Genomic DNA, 18,815 nt, shown 5'->3' on the forward strand with positions numbered 1-18,815 from the left:
GCCTGCCAAAGGCTCACTTCCGGGACAAGCATCTCACTTCCGGTGGCTTCATGCCTGTTTGCTCAATGCGCCATCCAGCCCCCTCTAGTGGAGATCAGTGATCGTGGCCCTTGTGCCTACCTGTGACGTCAAAATAGTAAAATGATTTCGTTATTAAATAAAAAACGAATGCAAGAGTAACGCGCGTAGGCTTTTTATCGCTAATGGTAACGCGTTCTGTTCATTTTGAGGTAACGTGGGTCTGTAACGCGTTAATTTGATTTGAAAAAAAAAAAAAACAAGTAACGTATTTCGTTCCTTTTTCTTCTTTTTTTTCCGATACCGTTTACTGTTGAAAAGCACTGCTGCCGTTTTGAAGTCTAGTTCACACGTTCATGAGAGTTCCGACAGAGGACGCAAGTAAACGCCCTTCCCTCGCCTTCTGTTTTTTTCGTGGCGGCTTCTCCGCCCCAGAGCCGTATATGTAGAGGGTTTGGTCAATGGGAGGCGCGGGCAGAGCCAGGGCGTGCGGCAGACTCGGGAAGAGGGCTTGGCATGCTCTCTTGACCAACCAGAAGCCGAAAAGAATCCCCTAGCGGGGGTAGCGAGAAACAGTTCTGAGCCGATCGATCATCGAAGGTCTCTGTTCGTATATGGTTTTAATAAGTGCGTAAGAGTGAAGTGTAGTAACTCTTTGTGGCTGAAATTAGGGTGCACGTGTTGTTTCATCATGATCATGCAGAAAAATGTAAGAAACGAATGCGCCGCTCAACTCTGTTTTGCGCGGACAGTGTGTGACCGCTCTGACGGCAGATTCCCGGTGCTCGGCGTTTGGCGTAAGGATTATGTCGATCTTTCCGCTAGTCGCACTCTTCCACCATCATTTTAGATGAGTGTGATTGAAACATCACGTGTACCATATTTTCAGCCATCGAGAGTTACTTTAATGCAGTTATCAGGTTTGTTTCTCGCGGACACCGCCAGGGTATTATTCCCGGCTTCTGGTTTGTCACATTCGAATTTCTGAAGACGCCCTGGAACACGCCCAGCCCGCTTTCGGCCAATGGCGCCGCTTCATTTGTCTCCTATACTTCCCAACGAATGGCCAAACTCTCTACATATACGGCTCTGCTCCGCCCCGCAAAGGTCTTCCCATGGTACCCTGTCTGGCGGCCACGACGTGGTGACCAGGTTTCAGTCCAACCTGGACAACGAGGGGGTGTTCTTCACCGACTCCAACGGAAAGCTGACCGTCCGCCGTGTGTGAGTCCATCCGATATTTTTTTTACGGGGATAGACGTTATTAGAGAGTTTTCGTAGACCGCGTTTCCCCTTCCGCTAAGCCCCCCGCATCGAAGAGTCACTACTGCGCCTTCGCGCCGACGGCTTTGACAGCAGATTTTCGAGTATCGTAGCGGGTTGCCGAGTGCGTTGCGTGACAGCGGACGCGATTTACGAAACTGCCTATTAGGGAGCTTTAGTAGATCGTTCCGATGATTCAGATGACAATACCCGATACTACACCGACGCCTTTGCGCATGCGTTACATGGTATGGGGTATGGTTAACCGTGTGTGCACGTACGTCGTCGCCTGCTAAATCTAGTGAAAAAAATTATCGGCTAAATTTGGCTGAAAAAAGTTTTTCGATTAACTTAGCGGGAAACCACAGCATCGTTATGTCGCGACGTTACGGTTTTTTCCTCTGATGTGTCAAGTGACGTCGTAAAATAACGCAAACAATTTTTCACGCTAAATTTAGCGGCAAAATTTTTCCCCTAGTTACGGGAATTTACGCTCACGTGACGTCATGGTGCCATGTGCGGCCACAGTGTCACTTCATGTCACAGCGTCACGTGATGTCGAAGTGTCACGTGACCGTTTACAAACGAACCCGTATTCAGAGGTGCGGCGCGTGCGCAGAAACCAAATTCGAAAGAGGGTACGCGTCGGCGCATGCGCAGTACCGACGGCAGCGCCGCCGCAGTGGACACCGGAGCGCTACCTCAGCGCTGAAAATGGCGGTGACCATGTTGGTGCAGCTCTGACTTTGCACCAGGCCCGTGGCCAGGATTTCTTTTCGTGGAGGGGGGGGACACTAGCTGAAGGCTCCCTCCCCCCGGTCAAAAACAAATAAATTCATAGGAGATAACACCGGGGAGCGTGAAAAAGAAAAGAGAGCGTGCTTCGCTTGACATCCGCCACACCACGCAATGTAGAACGCGCAATGCAAACGCACCGTGCTTGTGTTCGCTTGCACGCGCAACCAGTATAACTCACTATCAAGATACTCAGGAACCTGCCGTGACTTACGTTTCTGAAGCTCTTAGAGTCACAGATATCTTAAGAAACGCAGAGCGTGGTGAGTACTGAGCACCTCGTTATTACTTCGCAACCTTCGCGGAGATCGCGAAATCTCCGCGGAGATCGCGGCATTAGATGATAAGAACGCCGACGCGTCTTTGGCACGTCCGAACAAGTCAAAGGGCGGCATTGAGAACGCGCAGGGAACAGGCGATGACGAGGCAGCCGAGCGATCGCCAAGAGCCCGTAAGCACATTTGGCGGGTCGCACGAGGTGCTCAAGGAGCAGACGACACGCCGTGTGGGGTGACTAAACTAAAGCATAGAACTCTACAAGACTCTGCGATTGCGGAATGTGGCTATCTGTGCGTTTCGTCGCGAGGGGTACACCCTACAAAGAATGTTAATGCGAGAGGAGGTCCACTTCAGGGTGAAAACCAAACGGCGTTCGTCCGTGTCACCCCGCAGCGCCAACTCCACCGGTGTTTGGAAACCAGTAGGCCCGTCGCCGACAAAGGGATACCCTGAGAACGTCGAGGCCAACTACTATCCGGTCGTGTCCTGGATCTACCTGAGGGACAACGCGACGGGTCTTCAGATGACGCTGCTTCCAGACAGGCCGCAAGGCGGTACTGGCTACCGCACGGGGCAACTCGAGCTCATGGTGCTTGTTGCTTCCTATATCAATGCACGTGTCGCGCGATAGAGCTTTCGCGGAAACCCCAAGAGGTCACACGCGAAGCGTGAAACGGATTGAGGGAGTGTCCTGTATGCTCCCTATGCTCCCTCTTTGCTCCCGCGGCATCTACCATCTGACACTGAAGAAAGGGATAATAGTGTGAGAGGGTAGCGTTGTTGGTCGCCTGCCTTGCCCTCTCGCTAGCGTTTTGTTCGTCGCCTCCAAGATCACGTTCGTCGCTTGCTATATCCGGTTGTATACAGGATGTTCCCAGCGATCCCTTCGGCAGCGCAGACGTAGCTGCACGCTTTGCAAGAGGCCTATAATCGACACAGTCACAGCGTCCGTAAAAAACACACGCACCACCTGGCTTCTTTTTTTGTTATCAATATAATGCAACGGCGTGTAAAAGCTAAAAGAATATGGCAAACGAGCTCGTACCGATTCGAAGATAAATACACAATAATCAAATAACTAACTAAAACAATGACCAAACACGTCAGCTTCAGACAGCTACGAGTTTGTTTGGAGGCACACGAGTTGGCTACTTGGCTTTCCTTAGCTCATTATTGAATAGTCGATGTTTTGGCTTTGGCTTCATAAGGGCAAACAAAAAGCGAAGCTTGGTTATGTACAACACTAGGGAAGAGATGAACGCAACAAAAATAATGAGCACAAGAATTCCCTTCACGTTCCTTAGGGACACTATATAGTATTGCTACGCTAAATTATCGGCACACCGTTCCCCGAATTTCGTGTGAGCACCACCATCTCTGTGCTCAGTGCAGAACGTGCGCAATTGGGGCGATCGTGACTCTCCCGTCTCCCCCAAACCATTTTTAATCACAGTTGCCAGACTATCTTTTGAAAGGTTGCTGTTTGCAAATGTTTCTACTGGCCATGGTACGGGCGCGCAGGTGCAGCGCAGGCTAACGGCGAGCGACAACAAAGGTCTTGAGGACCCGCTGGACGACCGAGGCCTGAACAAGAAGGGCGTGGTAATCCGCGGCAGGCACCTGCTGCACCTGGCGCCCATCCAGGAGGCTGCAGTACGCGTGCGCGCGATGGCGAACGCGCTCGTGCTCGCGCCCGTGCTCAGCTTCTCGGATGCCACCGTGCCATACAGCAGCGACGTCAAGACCCGACGGGTGAGAACTGCGCCTGTCCGTTCATGCTATTTTCAAAGGGTGCGAAAACTGCATATGTCCCTAGCAGAGGTCGGCATTTTAGATCGCCCTCAATCGCCCTCACCCTCACAGCCAAACTCACCTAAGGCCCTCACTCACAATCACCCTCACAGTTACACTCACCCTCACTGACCCTCATCATCACAGTCACACTCACCTTCAGCCAGTCACTCACCCTCACTGAACCTCACGGCCCTCACATCCCTCACGTACGCACTCATGGCCCTCACGCCCGTCACGTACTCACCGCCCTCACGCCCCTCCCGCGCTCATGGCCCCTCACACACTCATGGCCCTCACGAACCTCACGCACTCATTGCCCTTATACCCCTCACGCACTCATGGCCCTCATGCCCCTCACACACTCACCGCCCTCATGACTCTCACGACCTCATGGCCCTCACGCCCCTCACACACTCACCACCCTCACGCACTCACCGCCCTCACGCCCCTCACGTACTCATGGCCCTCACGCCCCTCACGCACTCACCGCCCTCACGCCCCTCACGCACTCATGGCCCTCATGCCCCTCAGCACTCACCGCTCTCACGCACTCATACCCCTCACGCACTCACTGTCCTCCAAGCCCTCATGGCCCTCCCACCCCTCACGACCTCACGGTCCTCACTCACCCTCAGACTCATGAATGTTTTTGATTCAGAAACTCACTCACCCTCACCTCACCTGTGGAGATGACGGTACGTGAGGGCGAGTGAGGGACCTCATGAGTGATTTTTGCCGAGGTATGCCCCTCACGCACTCATGGCCCTCATACCACTTACGCACTCACCGCCCTCATGGCCCTTACGCACTCACGGCCTTCACGTCCCTCACGCACTCACCGCTTTCACGCCCCTCACGTGCTCATGGCCCTCAAGCCCCTCACGCTCTCACCGCCCTCACGGCCCTCACGCACTCACGGCCCTCACGCACTCACGGCCCTCACGCACTCATACCCCTCACGCACTCACGATCCTCACAGCACTCATGGCCGTCACAGCCCTAACGGCCCTCACACACCTCACGACATCAAGGTCTTCACTCACCTCCACACTCATGCATTTCCTTGGTTCGGAAACTCACTGACCCTCACGACACCTGTGAAAATGAGGGTGCGAGAGGGCGAGTGAGGGCCCTCATGAGTGAGGCGTGCCGAGGTATGGTCCCTAGCTGAGGTTGGCAAAAAAAAGGGAGGCTGTTCTTCAACACGCTGGAAGAATGGTGTCCGCAGACTACGATGGATACCCCGTTTTACCATAAGGGCGAGTGAAGATTCAAAGGAGGCCTCGAACGACGCCTAAGGGACGCTTAAGCTGCAGCCAAAATGCTAATACATCGGACAAAGGACAGTTTGGATGTACTGCGCGAGGCTTGTTTCTACCTTGTATGACGATCCAATCACTTTGTCATTCAAAAACGTTTTAGACATGATCGAAGCGTTCACATCTATGAACCAAACTTACTCCGAAATTGCTTGTAACGTGCCCGCAACTACTTTTGTCATCATGAGTGCAGCGAATACCGTGTTTTTTGTGTAATGTATGAGCAGTTTGATTATGGTTCTAGAGTGCTGCCACAAACACCCTGAGAATAGGGTGCTGGAAATCTTAGCGACATCTTCAAGATTTTTGTTTTGTTTTAGAGCGCAGCTCTTAGGGGCCCGTTCCCGGCTTGAGCGGCGTCGGCGTCGCCGTCGCCGTCGCCGTCGGCGTAACCAAGGTCATCCCAAGGTCACGTGACCCCCAAGGTCACGTGACCCCTCCAGGTCACGTGACCCCTCCCAAGGCCATTTCAAGGTCACGGGACCCCCAAGGTCACGTGACTCCTCGAGGTCACGTGACCTCTCCCAAGGTCATCTCAAGGTCACGTGACCCTTTGAAGGTCACGTGACCCCTCTGGACACGTGACCCCTCCCAAGGTCATCTCAAGGTCACGTGACCCCAAGGTGACCCCCACGTGACCCCCGAGGTCACGTGACCCCTCCAGGTCACGTGACCCCCTGAGGTCACCTTGGGGTCACGTGACCTTGAGGTGACCCCCATGTGACACCCAAGGTCACGTGACCCCCAGGTCACGCCTCCCCGAGGTCACGTGACCCCCCTCCCCGAAGTCACGTGACACCCCCCCCCCCCCGAGGTCATGTGACCCCCCCCCCGGAGCATATTAGGAATGAGGGGAGGAAGAGGAGGAGGAGGAGGGGTCTACCCTCCCCTCAGTACCTTTCACTCCTCCTCCTTAAGAGCTGCGCTCCAATTCGGCGTTACAGGGATTTGTAAACGGCTTTCACTTTTTGTTTCCGAGCCACAAGTTTGCAAGCAATATGCACCAAGTGCAGCTTTCGCATGCGGATAAACCGTACATGCAGACGCAATAAATTGCGCACGATACCTGAATCACGTTTTTTGTTGGATGCTCCACCGCCTTAAATACTTGATAACTGAGATAAATAAAATTTAAAAAAAAATAATAACTCGGTCGCAGGAAAGCGGTCCTGACATTGTGACGGTTAGGTATGTTACTTTGCGTGAATCCTCAGCGTCCACACATAGTGGATCCACACCCACACCACACCGAATTTTCCCCTCGCGCAGGTTTGCTACCGATTTCTTTATAGTCCAAGGTGCGTGACCATGGTTCTAGGCGCGTACCTCCAATGCAGGGATGGACGGTTTTTCAAATACAAGTACTCGAAGTACGTATCTGAAGCACTTTAAGTATTTGTAGTTAATTACCTACTGGCTTATGTATTTGTCGATTACATATAAATTCCGCAACTGGAGTATTTCAAGCACTGCCCAAAGAGAATTTGGGGCACTGTTCTTCGCAACCAAATGCGATGTTGTGCACTCTTCGCAGTGGGAGTCATATGCAAAAAGCATTAAACGTGATGTGCTTTGCCCATAATAATCATGAAAGGTAGGAGGAGTAGAACAAGAAATAAACGGACTGGGTGCAATTATTGACTTTTTAGTTGGCTGATTTAATTTTTCAGAAATCGGATTAACGACATGTTCTCTGAAAAGTCTTTATTGCTTTAGCTGAGCCTTTCAAACTTCACTTTATTTGGGCAGTGCCTTTTTTCTTTTTTTGTTCGGGCTTAAATTTAAGTCTAAGATGTCAGTCCATGAAAACAAAATATATTTGTAAACGTTTCGAAGATGATTAAATACTCTCGTTGTATTTGCGTCTTGCATTCAAATAGTTTTCTAGAAAGTGGATTTGGATTTTTAATAAAATACATTTTTGCCGAAGTATTTTGTATTTGTATTTCGATACATTTTTTCTAGGTATTTTGCCCGTCCCTGGTCCTGTATATGGCCATGAGTATCCCGGTAATAAAGACTATGTTATCTCGAGTAAGTCTGCTGCCGCTTTACTTCTCGTAAAAAATGTGTGACCATCGGTATAGGTCCACGGCCATGTACGGCCATGAGCTGTGTATGTAACGTATACAGACAGTTTATGCATGGCTATGGATATTTGGGTAAGAAGTACCCATGGTCATGCAAGGATCATGGCAATATGCGGCGTTCTTGCTTAAGTAAGTGTGGGTGTGAAGCTGTTTGCCCGCCTCTGTTGCAGTTCAAGGGCCTTGCCACGTACCTCCCGATGGGCGTGCAACTGCTCACTCTGTACCAGGACGCGCCCGGCCGAGTGCTCATGCGGCTGGAGCACATGCAGCCGGCCGTTCCTCCGGACGAGCTCACCGCGGTCAACGCCACCATACCCATACATGTGCGTTCCGACGAGACGTGGAACCTATACTCGCTGACAATTTAAGAAACACAGGGCGTAACGAGTGCTGAGCGTATTACTGTCAGCCCACAGGGGTAAGAACACCGAAAAACGAGTAGCGAAGCCAGATGCGCGAACGTTCGAAGCGACACCTGCGTTGTTGCATTATGTCTAGGCGGAACGCAAGTTCGTCTGCTCCTCGTACAGGGGTTGCGATGATGTCAAAACGCCAAGCCCTTATTGGCTGATTGCAAAAAAAAAAAAAAAAAAAAAAAGTGTGGGTAGACCAGGGTGTAAGATAGACAGGTGGGGAAACGAGAGCCAACTGAGCGACCGGATTGTGTCCCCTTCGGTTTTCTCTTTTTCTGTGGCGCCATCTATGTGGAGCACCGCGAACTCTCACTCCGGGTGGGCGACCGGTGGCGACCGGCTAAACTGACGGAGATAATTTCTCGTGGATTTTAAATGGAGAACTGTCGTGCTCTCGGTTTATTTTGCGCACTCGCCCATAAAGTTCCATACAAATCCGATTCCGATTTTTTTCCTCTCGCCGCAGCGCCATCTGTCGCAACTCGGGGGTTCCCGCAAGCAGACGAGTACACAATCCGGTCACGGCGCTGCGGTAGGCTTCTATGGGCCGTTTCCCCACCTGTCTATCTTACACCCTGGGGTATACTTCAAGGCCTCTAGCATCGAGGTCTACCCACTATCCTTCCAATCAAAGCCAATCAGAGCTCGGCGTCGTTGTGACGTCATCGCAACTCCTACGCAAGAAGCAGACGACTTGCTCTCCGCATAGTTCACACATTGGCGTTTCAGCGTGTTCGCGTACGCTGCGTTCGCTTGTGGTCGCTTCCAAGGAGAAAACACACTTGCGTACCGGCGCCATCAGTCGGGTGGCCCTGGAACACTTCCAGTCAGTGTATGGTCCGACTGAAGGTTTTAAAGTACTTGAAGGATCAAATCTATGCGCACTACCAATGAGAAACGCATTAGATTTGGAAGGGGAAAGGGGAAATCAGGTTTTTGTTGTTGTTTTTAGGCTAGGTGGCGCAAGCTACCGCCCGTTATAAAGATATACAGACCTTAAATTCATTATCTATCCAGCCCGCAGACACAAAATGGCGCGTAAGCAAGGAGGTTATAAGTACTAGGAGGGGGCACGTTGCAATATTGGTGAAGCCTAGTCATAAAAAGTTTAAACGATGTTGCGGCCAACGTGACCGTAGATCTCTCTGGTAATTGGTGCGCGTGACATGTCACGTGTGAGATGGATGGTTGATTGTAGGAGGATTCCTTGCAGGCTTGCCCGCGCTCCGTCCGGTAGGTTTTATCAGACCGAAGGCTAGACGAAGGCTAGGTACGGTCACGTGATGTGGTCACGTTGGCCTGATAAGTGAGGAGGGTAAGGAGGAAAATGAGAAAGAGGCGAGGCGTCAAGGGAGCATGGCTTGTAGAGGCTACGCGGCTGACGTCATGCCTTCTCCTGCCCTTCTATCCTCCTTGCGCGTAAACAATTATAAATATATATATATACGCTGCTCGGAAGACGTGGAAAGAACGTTGGGTTTAGCGCAGCTGCCCCTACTGCCTTTCTATAGCGGTATTGCTTCAAAACATGCACCGGTTCCCACTGCTTCACTGTGTGTGAGAAACATTTGAAGTTAGAAACGCTTCGAAAGCAGACAAAGCAGACGGAAGCTTCTGTAACTCGCAGGCGTTGTTGTCGACCTACACCATGAAGAACTTCCGCGAAGTGTCCCTGACCGCCAGCCGCTGGAAGAACTCCAAGTTCGAGCCTCTTCGCTGGACTCCCAGCAGCCGGTCCCCTCTCCCCGGGAGCGAGCCCCGGCTGGACAGGTCGGACGCCAAGGGCGCCCTCGCCGCGGTCCAACTCTTCACGGGAGAGATCAGGACCTTCGTGGCGGACTTGTAGCGAGATCGGAAAAGGACCTCGGGAGACCGACTCCGGAATGCCTTCGGGGCAACTCTTAGACCTGCAGCTTTCCCGGTCTACCTAGATTAATTGTATCGGCTCTGCTCGCAGAATCAGAATATCGCGTTCTTTTTGCTTGCGCCGCCAACTTCGTATTGGCGGAGAAGCGGTCACGTGCGCCGAGGTGGATCCAAACATAATGAGGGAGAGCGACCCTGCAGGCACCGAGTTTTGGGCGAAGCACGTTTTTCGATTTGCGCTTGCGAAATATACATCCTACGCTAAAATCGAATGAAGTGGAAAGTTTCTTGACCAGTTGACATTATGTGCAGTCACTGGTTACAATATAATCGTGTTTCTTTTCTTTTTCTTTATATTGAGAGCGATGTTTTAAGACATGTTTCCGAAGTCTGGGAAGCAGACAACATGGAGGACGATGGTGTTGCTCGCGTCTGCGACGCTCGCGGAGTGATACGCGACCAGCACATCCGGGCACCTTGGACCAGACGAAAATGCGCACCTACGGCTTGCAAATAGATGACGTTTTCGTCGGCTCCTATGTCCTACTGTGGGCGTAGAAAAAAACAGAAAACAAATGACGGGACGACGGCGCATGCGCGACTTCTCTACTCCGAGCGCGCCGCAGCACGCCACATCCCAGCCACGCTATCTGTGCCTCCAGTTCATCTGCAGAAGGGACGGTCACTTCCCGCCGTGCGGCTTGAGTTCAACATGGCCACCCTGGGAGCACCATTGCGATACCAAATACGCCAAATACCATGCAAGCCAATACTGGCAACTCCCGCGGAACGCGGGCGAAAAGTGATCGCAGCGCCCCTGGCGAGCTCGGAGTCTCCGCTGGCAGACGAATTCTCCACAACGCATTGGTTTTGCCTATCTCCGTGCGAGGTGACCAATGAAACAAAATTGTCACGGGTATTCGCCGCTTTCAACGTTGAAAAATAGGCGCCACCTCATGAAGGACATTTTCTTCGCGTGGGAAAGATGTTACAGCTTGTAGTGTACTATTTTTGGGCTCTCCTGAAGGAAACACTCTGTCAGAACTTAAGTAAGCCAGGCAAAACACGAATGTACCTTCGCCCTAATTCTTGAAAAATGGCAATGTAAAAAAAAAAAAAAAAGAACATAGCTACGTTTTAACTTTACTGTTCTTATCGATCAATTCGTTCTGTTGTTGCTATTCCAATTTCTCATGAATGTATTGAAACCGTTTCGTCGAATAGGCGAGCTGGCTAATCCCGATCGTCTCCGGATGAAGAAGCAAAAAGGCAATTTCGAACCACGTACGTTACTGCGATGTCAGTATGCTCTGGAAGAAGCTGATTGTGCACATGCAAGTCTGACGCTATTACTGAAACTAATAAAAGCGGAGTTACAAGAAACAAAAGCACACTGTTGAACGGTCGTGCACCTCCTACCATTTTTCAGTCTTTTTTTCTTATGTTTGAGGCGACGCTACGCCGCCACCGTCTTTCTTCCTCCTGCGTTTATGTTTTTTGGTTGCTTTTTTGTTGTTTTTTCTTGTGTTTACTTGACGTTCGCGTATTTTGATTTGCCTTGTTTGGTTTAGTTTTTGCTTTCTTTCCTTCACTTGGTTGCTTACTACCACCGGTTCGTCTGCTATGCCATTCCCGGACATCTGGAGGGCCGTCTGCAACTTTGTTGTTAAGCGGGAAACACATGTACGACGAAACCGTCCGATCCGACGTCCGACCGCGCAATACGACGGTCGGAGGCGAGGGTTTTCAACGCCCTCCGATGCTACGAGCACCCTCTCCCCCCCCAAGGTCATTCCGGCAGTCCGCACGTCGGATCGGAAGGTTTCGTCGTACATGTGTTACGCGCCTTAAGCGCGAAACACATGTACGACGAAACCGTCCGATCCGACGTCCGATCAGGCAATACGACGGTCGGAGGCGAGGGCTTTCAACGTTCTCCGGTGCCACGAAAGCCCTCTCCCCTCAAGGTCATTCCGGCAGTCCGCACGTCGGATCGGACGGTTTCGTCGTACATGTGTTTCGCGCTTTCTTGTGTTTGTTTTGTTCCTCCATTGTCGTTTGTGATAACCTCCTATGTTCGCCTTCGACTGAGTTTCTGATTCGAAATCTTCATATGTACTTTTTGATACGTAATAAATGTATCAAAAAGTGTAAGCTCGTTGTACATTTCTATTCGGATTTTATTTGAGTGTACGCGGTCACGTCTGCTATGGGTCCGCGTTGGTTGATCAACCGGCCGCCTTCGGGGCATACATCAGCGCATACTTGGCGATAGCAGGCATGCTATATGCTGCTTACCACTGCAAAAGCAAGTTTTTGTGATATGGTGGAAAATACTTCTTCCGCTTCCCGAAGACCGAACAAACGTTCGCGGCGGGTTACCTCCCCGGGTGCCGCCGACCCTAGTGACGCCCCTGTTCTTGCTTGCTCTTTAATGCGATAGTGGAAAATGTAGGATGCAGAAAGTATGCGCTCAGCCAAAAGCACCTAGAAGACAAAGTCTGCGCCCAAGACGCACACGTCTGCCGCTCGGGGCGCCTTGGAGATCCACGAACGGTGACGTCATACGTAGGAATTGTCTTCTGGATGGTACTGGCTCAGCAGAAAGGCCGACGCAATGGTCTCCGGTGTGACGCCGGTGCGAGCCATGTATTAAACGGACAAGAGTTTGGAGATCCCAGAATGCCAATCAAGTTGTTCGTCTGTTTACAGAAATAGAACGCTATCATCTTTGTCATTCCATAAGAAAACCTTTTAGAAAAAGAAGTAGGGTGAAAGAAAATAAATTATAGCTTTGGAGCGATTGGCAGCCATTTTCCCTCTTTTCGTTCAGTCACCTGCGACAAAGGAGTGTGATTTTTTTATCTACTTGGAGTTAATCTTGGAAAATACTTCTGGAGATGATTTATCCCAACCATGGGCGAAACATAAGCTTACGTAAGTTCTGAATCGATAAATAATTTTAAAAAAATCTTGTGCAGAAAAAAATAGTCAAAATGTACTCAATGTTTGAACAGAACGTTACTGGCGTTGGTTTGTTGGGAGACTTCTTTGGCAGTCGGAAACGTTTTTTTTCTTTAACCAGGTATGTCCGAAACGTTTCCGGACGCTGGGGCCCTAAGCTGAACACACGGCAAGAAAGTCGGCGAGATTTCTGATCACCGCGATTGGCCAGCGTCAAGGTCAAGCGCTGCAGTGGCCAATCGCGGCGGTCAGAAACCTTGCCTACTTTCTCACCAAGTGTCCAGCTTAGAGCCCCAGGTTAATTTGTTTTAATAGAAGAGTCACAAGACTCTATTCGCCTAATGGAACTAAGGAGGCGATGTGGGGTATAGTTGGTTCATACTGACAAAAGAAAAAAACAGCGCGCAGAAAACGGACACAGTAGAAGTGAACACAAGACTAGCACTGCCTCTCAACTGAATTTTAATGAAAAACTAAATCAGCAATAGCGAACACATCTCAGGGCGGCCAATCAACACGTGTCTAGAAATGCAATCTTTTTGCTCTGTATATTCAGCGACGTCTGGCTGACGAATTTCGTACCTTCTCTTTTAATCGAATAGGCTTCTAAAATTTCCCTGGTCATTCAGTCTCCGCTCTTGCCAATAATCTCTACCTTTTTGAAGATGGGTCGACACCCACAGGAAGGGTCCCAAGTGTCCCTCCACCGCTCCCACTTCTGACTGAAACGACAAGTCGTGCACCCGCGATCTGTGGTTAACGCATCTGCCTCTCTAACCAATATATGCTTTTTTACACGTCAGCGGAATTTCATAATGAACTCTCACCTTGCAGTCAATATACTTATTTTCGCGCCTTACCGTGCAAGTGGGACCATTACCTTTCTTATTTGCAACTCTAGGGCAAGGATGCGCCAACTTGCAGGGGGCAAAAAAACACCAAGGGCCCATCGCACCGCAGCGCAACGTTTTTCAAATTGTGTGAAATCTTCTGTGTGGACGGAGGGACAAGCGGTCTTTTTCACGGCCTCTCCTTCTGGGAGCCAGATGCTCCCTTTAGTTTCCTTAACAAGGCCTCCGCAACGCTTAATCAAACTGATGGTAGGGAACCGGCCTCTGTCAGCCATTCTACTTGCCGATCAAACCTATAGGGCGTTTTCACATGACGTCAAACCGCCATTTTGTTGTAAGTTTGTTTTTCCAAAGAAATTTACTAATGTCAAGTATTACATCGCAACGTGTTGAGATGTCAGTGTGGTGAGACTTGTAAGCTTCTGTGCTCTACGCACTTGAGGGATCATGTAAATCCTTGGAATGCTCGTCTTAAGCACACGCCAAACAGCTCACAATAACAAAATGGGGAAAAAAATTACGTCAGTGAAAACAACCTCATGTTAACCTATTTAGGAGAAACCAGCTGAACAAACCAACCATACAAATGAGAGGAGAACGAGAGAGACGCATTCAACCACTGGACTACCAACTGCGTTTAATGATAGACTTCACCTTCATCGACAGGCTAAGATCAATCAAAACATAGCTTGCTTCACTGCTTCCTTTTTTTCCTCATTTTTAAACTAGGGCGTCCTGTTCGCCTGTCTACTTGTGGGCAGAACTTCCACCTCGCAAGAACATCCACTCTTCTCTGGTTAAGGTAATAACAGATGGTGAACTGACACACATATTTATTTATTTATTTATTTATTTATTCATTCCCTCAGGGCCTGAAGGCATTATAGAGGGGAGTGGACACACACATCTGATTGCACACAAAGACAAACAGTAATTAGGCGGGTAAGCATAAAAATCCAAAAACAGAACATTGTTAAAACAAAACACTGTCAACCAAAATCCAAAAAATATTCGCAAAGTGCAGCTTTGAATCCGGCATTCTCGGCTATGCTGGCAACAGGTGCGGGAAGGCGATTCCAGTCCAGTGATGTCATGGGTAAGAAAGACTGATGAAAGCTTGAGGTGCGACACTGAGGGATGCCAACTTTATTTTGATGGTCGAAACGTGATGAGACGTATGATGGTTGTGTTAACAGATGCTGACAAAGATTTGCATTGTGGTGGTAAATTTTATGAAATAAACATAGACGAGATATTTTTCTACGTAGGGAGAGGTCAGACAAGTTTAGGGTAGTTTTCATTGCTGTTACGCTAGATGTGCGATGATAGTTATGCAGTATGAAACGAACAGAACGGTTTTGAGCAGCTTCTAATGATAATGCAAGCGTTATACCGGGGTCCCAGATAGCGGAAGAATACTCAAGTTTGCTGCGGACCAATGATTTGTAAAGAAGTAGTTTTAAGGACAGCGGGGCAAGAGAGAAGTTCCTTTTTAGAAAGCCCAACATGCGGTTAGCGTTTTTAATTATATACTCAATATGAATGTTCCATGAGAGGTTGTTAGTGATATGAACACCAAGATATTTAAATGAGGACACGGATTCCAGCTCAACAGTTCTTATATGGTACGAAGGACAGGTGTTATTTTGACGTGATACTCTCATGGATTTGCACTTGTTAATATTGAGTTCCATTTGCCATTTATCACACCAACGAGAAATATTGTCAAGGTCAGACTGGAGTGCAAGAACGTCAAAATCGTTAGTTACTTCAGAATAGATGACACAATCGTCTGCGAAGAGACCAACTGAGGATGAGATATGCGAAGGAAGGTCATTGATATATATTAAAAACAAAAGAGGGCCGAGTACTGAACCCTGGGGGACACCAGAAGTCACAGGAGAGGGGTGCGAGTTAATGCCATTAACATGAACAAATTGAGAACGGTTAGTTAAAAAGGCGTTGATCCAAGTCAAAACATGAGAGTCAATGTTCAGTTTACTGAGTTTATACAAAAGGAGCCTATGTGAAACCTTGTCAAATGCCTTAGAGAGATCTAAAAAAATGCAGTCAACCTGAGATGAACGATCGAGGCAAGCGTGAAAGTTATGCGTAAGTGTTAATAACTGAGTTTCGCATGAGAACAGTTTTCTAAAGCCATGTTGAGCAGGAGAAAAGAATGTATGGGAATTAAGAAAATTAACGAGATGCGAATAGATTATGTGCTCTAAAATTTTGCAAGGGACACTTGTTAAGGAAATTGGGCGATAATTACTTGGGCTGGATTTGTCACCACCTTTATGGATAGGAATCACCTTCCCTACCCTCCAGTCCTCGGGAAGGCTTCCGAGTTCGAGTGATTGCCGAAATAGCTTTGTTAAGATAATAGAGGAATACATAGTAGTGTTTTTGAGAAACTTCGAGTTAATATTATCAATTCCACACGATGACGATAGTTTAAGGTTAGCGATGACTTTCACTATACCGGCACATTCTATATCAATGGAATTCATAGCACAAATATTGTATTCATAAACATCCGGATAGGAATTAGTGGTTACATTCGAAAATGATTTTGTGAATAATTCGTTTAGCACAGCTGCACACTCATTCGCCGCTATCGTCTCATCATCCTCGTTGTTCAGCACTACGTCAAGCCTCTCAGAAGGGTTTACGACGTTCCAAAATTGTTGAGGGTTGTTGCGCAACATAGTGGGTAGGGTACATTCGAAAAAACTGCGCTTGGCTTCGGCAATAGACGTTTTATACACTGCTGCAGCAGAATAATATGCTGCCCAACGATGCTCTGCATTGGGAAACACGGATAACTTTGCAGCACGAAACATTCTTTTTTTCCTATTTGAGAGCCTTCTGAGCGTCTGGTTGAACCATGGGGAGTGAGTGTAATTACGTACAGTTCGTACAGGTATATATCTATTTGTAAGGGAGGCAACTTTTTCTTTGAACAACATCCAATTATCCTCAACAGAACGCTCAGAAAAATTACGCAGCTAATCGCTTAAAAAAGTACCCAATTCATGATTGATAGCTCCAAAATCCGCTCGGGCATAGTCAGATATCCGTTTTACTTGCACTGGAGAGCGACACACCGGAACAACAAAATCAAAGTGGAGCAAGAGTTGTCATAAAAAAGTCTCCTCCAGTTTTCATCTTCTTCCTTTTCAGGAAGTTAAATTCAGCTGTCTTTATTTTTATCCTTTTCTAGCATCTTCTAGTCTTTTCGTCTTCACTTAATTTTCTCTGTGATTAAAAAGGTTCTTCATAGTGTGATGGGCATCACTTAAATCTAGTCGCTCGTTGAAAGAACTGTGTGTGTCTGTCCCTCGTATATGTTCTGTGCTTTTATTCTTTCCGTGTGAATACTCCATTCAACGCTCTCTGCTACGTTTACCGAATAGGCCTCATTTGGCGCCGAACACAGTACTTGTACCTCGTGCCGATTTGCCATCTTTTAGGGGCGAAGCTCCTTAGCGGCTAGCCATGTCCGTGTGTCCGTCCAATGTCCGGCGTCAAGTGCTCGTGCTCACGAGCACGTGAGCACGTGCTCCCGTGCTCGTGTAGGGCAAACAAAAAACAACCGCATCTCCACGTGGTGAATGATTTTGATTGGGGCGAAGCTCTGGTGGTGCTTGTCTGCGTAGACGCTGAGCCGCAGCAAGCCGAGCCTTTTATTCGTTTTCATCCATGTCAGAAAGAGAATGTGTGGTATGGAACGTGGTTATATACGCAATGGGGGGATCGGTGGCTGAGTGGGCTGAAGCGCACACCCAGCTCGACGCGCGTGGAGCGAAAGCTCGCGCTGCAGAACCCAGGGATCCTGGGTTCGAGCCCCACCCCTGCCCGTTTCGATCTGGATGAGCATCGTACCGGCGTGCGGTCGTGTATCGCTACTGCGTGAGCACGTTAAAGACCCCAGGTTAGCAGTCGTACTGCAGTGGCAAAATTGCTCATCTACAGTGTAAACCAGTGTCGCCTCTACTAGCAGACCAACCTTACGCTGTATAAATCACTAAAACGTCCAATTTATATACGCATTTGAGCATTTGACCGCATCGTGACATGGATGAAAACGAACGAAAGGCTCGGCATGCTGCGGCTCAGCGTCTACGCAGAAAAGCACCACCAGAGCTTCGCCTCAATCAACATCATTCACCACGTGGAGATGCGTTGTTTTTTTTTTTAACCTATGTGTAATCTTATGAATGTATGGGACAAGCACAAAAGGTCTTCTTGTCTTCTTCTGCTGTGTGGAAGGGTCGCTGCGTTTACTATATTACTTACGTTATCGTCATTCTCTTTTTATTAACCGTTATCCACATCGCCATAGCTTTCGAGGCCACCGACAGTCACGCGCTCGCTCCTCCCGCACGCTCTGTTCCGAATCCAGCCCCGTCGAAAGCAGCTACACAAGCAATCCGTCGTCACAGCCCTCTACAGCAGACAAGGTATTTTTTTTTTTTCGATAGACGGTGACAGGTTGAGAGTTCAGGGGAATCTCACCTTTTTCTACCTTAGCGGAGTGAACGCTGACGAGGAGGTCGCTTCCCCTCCAGCCTTCGCTCTACTGTATTGGAAAGAGGGAGGAGCTTACCATGATCTCTAAAACCGACTATTACAGCAGAACTAATCAAAGCTGGTTTCCCCCGGATCATGTCCCCCGCAAAGAAATGAAAACACCGAACTCTGGAAACCTACTGACATCTATGAGCGACGACGGCAAGCCACTTATCTGGTTGCCGCCGTCGCTCATAGATGGCGGCAGCCTTTCCACTCTGGCTTGCTGACTTGCGGCCGGCCATTACTTTCCATTGTACAGCTCAGCTGGACTTCCTTTTTTACTAGAGTGTAAAGGCTGAACGCTTTATTTCCTGTCTCCCTCTAACATGTAAAGAAATCGATGTAGGATCGCGCAGTAGTCTCGGTGGTTTATAGGCTTCCGGATTTGCAATTCATTTAGGCTTTTGCTCGTTTCCGAGGGCAGCTGAAGATTTCGTTGCCCGCAACCTCCTGTGGCCCCACCGGTATAAAACATTCGAAGTAAATAAAAAAAAAAAAAAATGTGTTGATGAACGCACTAACGAAGTGCCTTTCGGTTTTGGTTTCGATTGCTGCAGACACCAGCACTTGCGGTTGCGCGTGACT

General features: G+C 49.0%; 1 protein-coding gene across 1 annotated transcript; it reads left to right on the plus strand.

Annotated features, from left to right (window-relative positions):
- The first annotated feature begins 1,161 nt into the window (after positions 1 to 1,161).
- LOC120842651 (lysosomal alpha-mannosidase-like) lies at positions 1,162 to 9,905 on the plus strand. The gene is made up of 5 exons (XM_040213800.1): positions 1,162 to 1,242; positions 2,749 to 2,944; positions 3,877 to 4,107; positions 7,729 to 7,881; positions 9,599 to 9,905. Exons 2-5 carry the CDS (start codon positions 2,879 to 2,881, stop codon positions 9,815 to 9,817), a joined length of 669 nt encoding a protein of 222 aa, XP_040069734.1. The 5' UTR covers positions 1,162 to 1,242; positions 2,749 to 2,878; the 3' UTR covers positions 9,818 to 9,905.
- The last annotated feature ends 8,910 nt before the right edge of the window (positions 9,906 to 18,815 follow it).

This window comes from Ixodes scapularis, unplaced genomic scaffold (assembly GCF_016920785.2).
Source record: "Ixodes scapularis isolate PalLabHiFi unplaced genomic scaffold, ASM1692078v2 PGA_scaffold6__148_contigs__length_123643588, whole genome shotgun sequence".
NCBI lineage: Eukaryota > Metazoa > Arthropoda > Arachnida > Ixodida > Ixodidae > Ixodes > Ixodes scapularis.

Bases quoted from the DNA above. Each gene is read 5' to 3' on its own strand.
- LOC120842651 (XM_040213800.1), top strand. From the start codon at position 2,879: ATGACGCTGCTTCCAGACAGGCCGCAAGGCGGTACTGGCTACCGCACG. The intron at 2,945-3,876 runs GTGCTTGTTGCT...ACGGGCGCGCAG, and splicing joins CGGGGCAACTCGAGCTCATG to GTGCAGCGCAGGCTAACGGC. The intron at 7,882-9,598 runs GTGCGTTCCGAC...TGTAACTCGCAG, and splicing joins ACGCCACCATACCCATACAT to GCGTTGTTGTCGACCTACAC.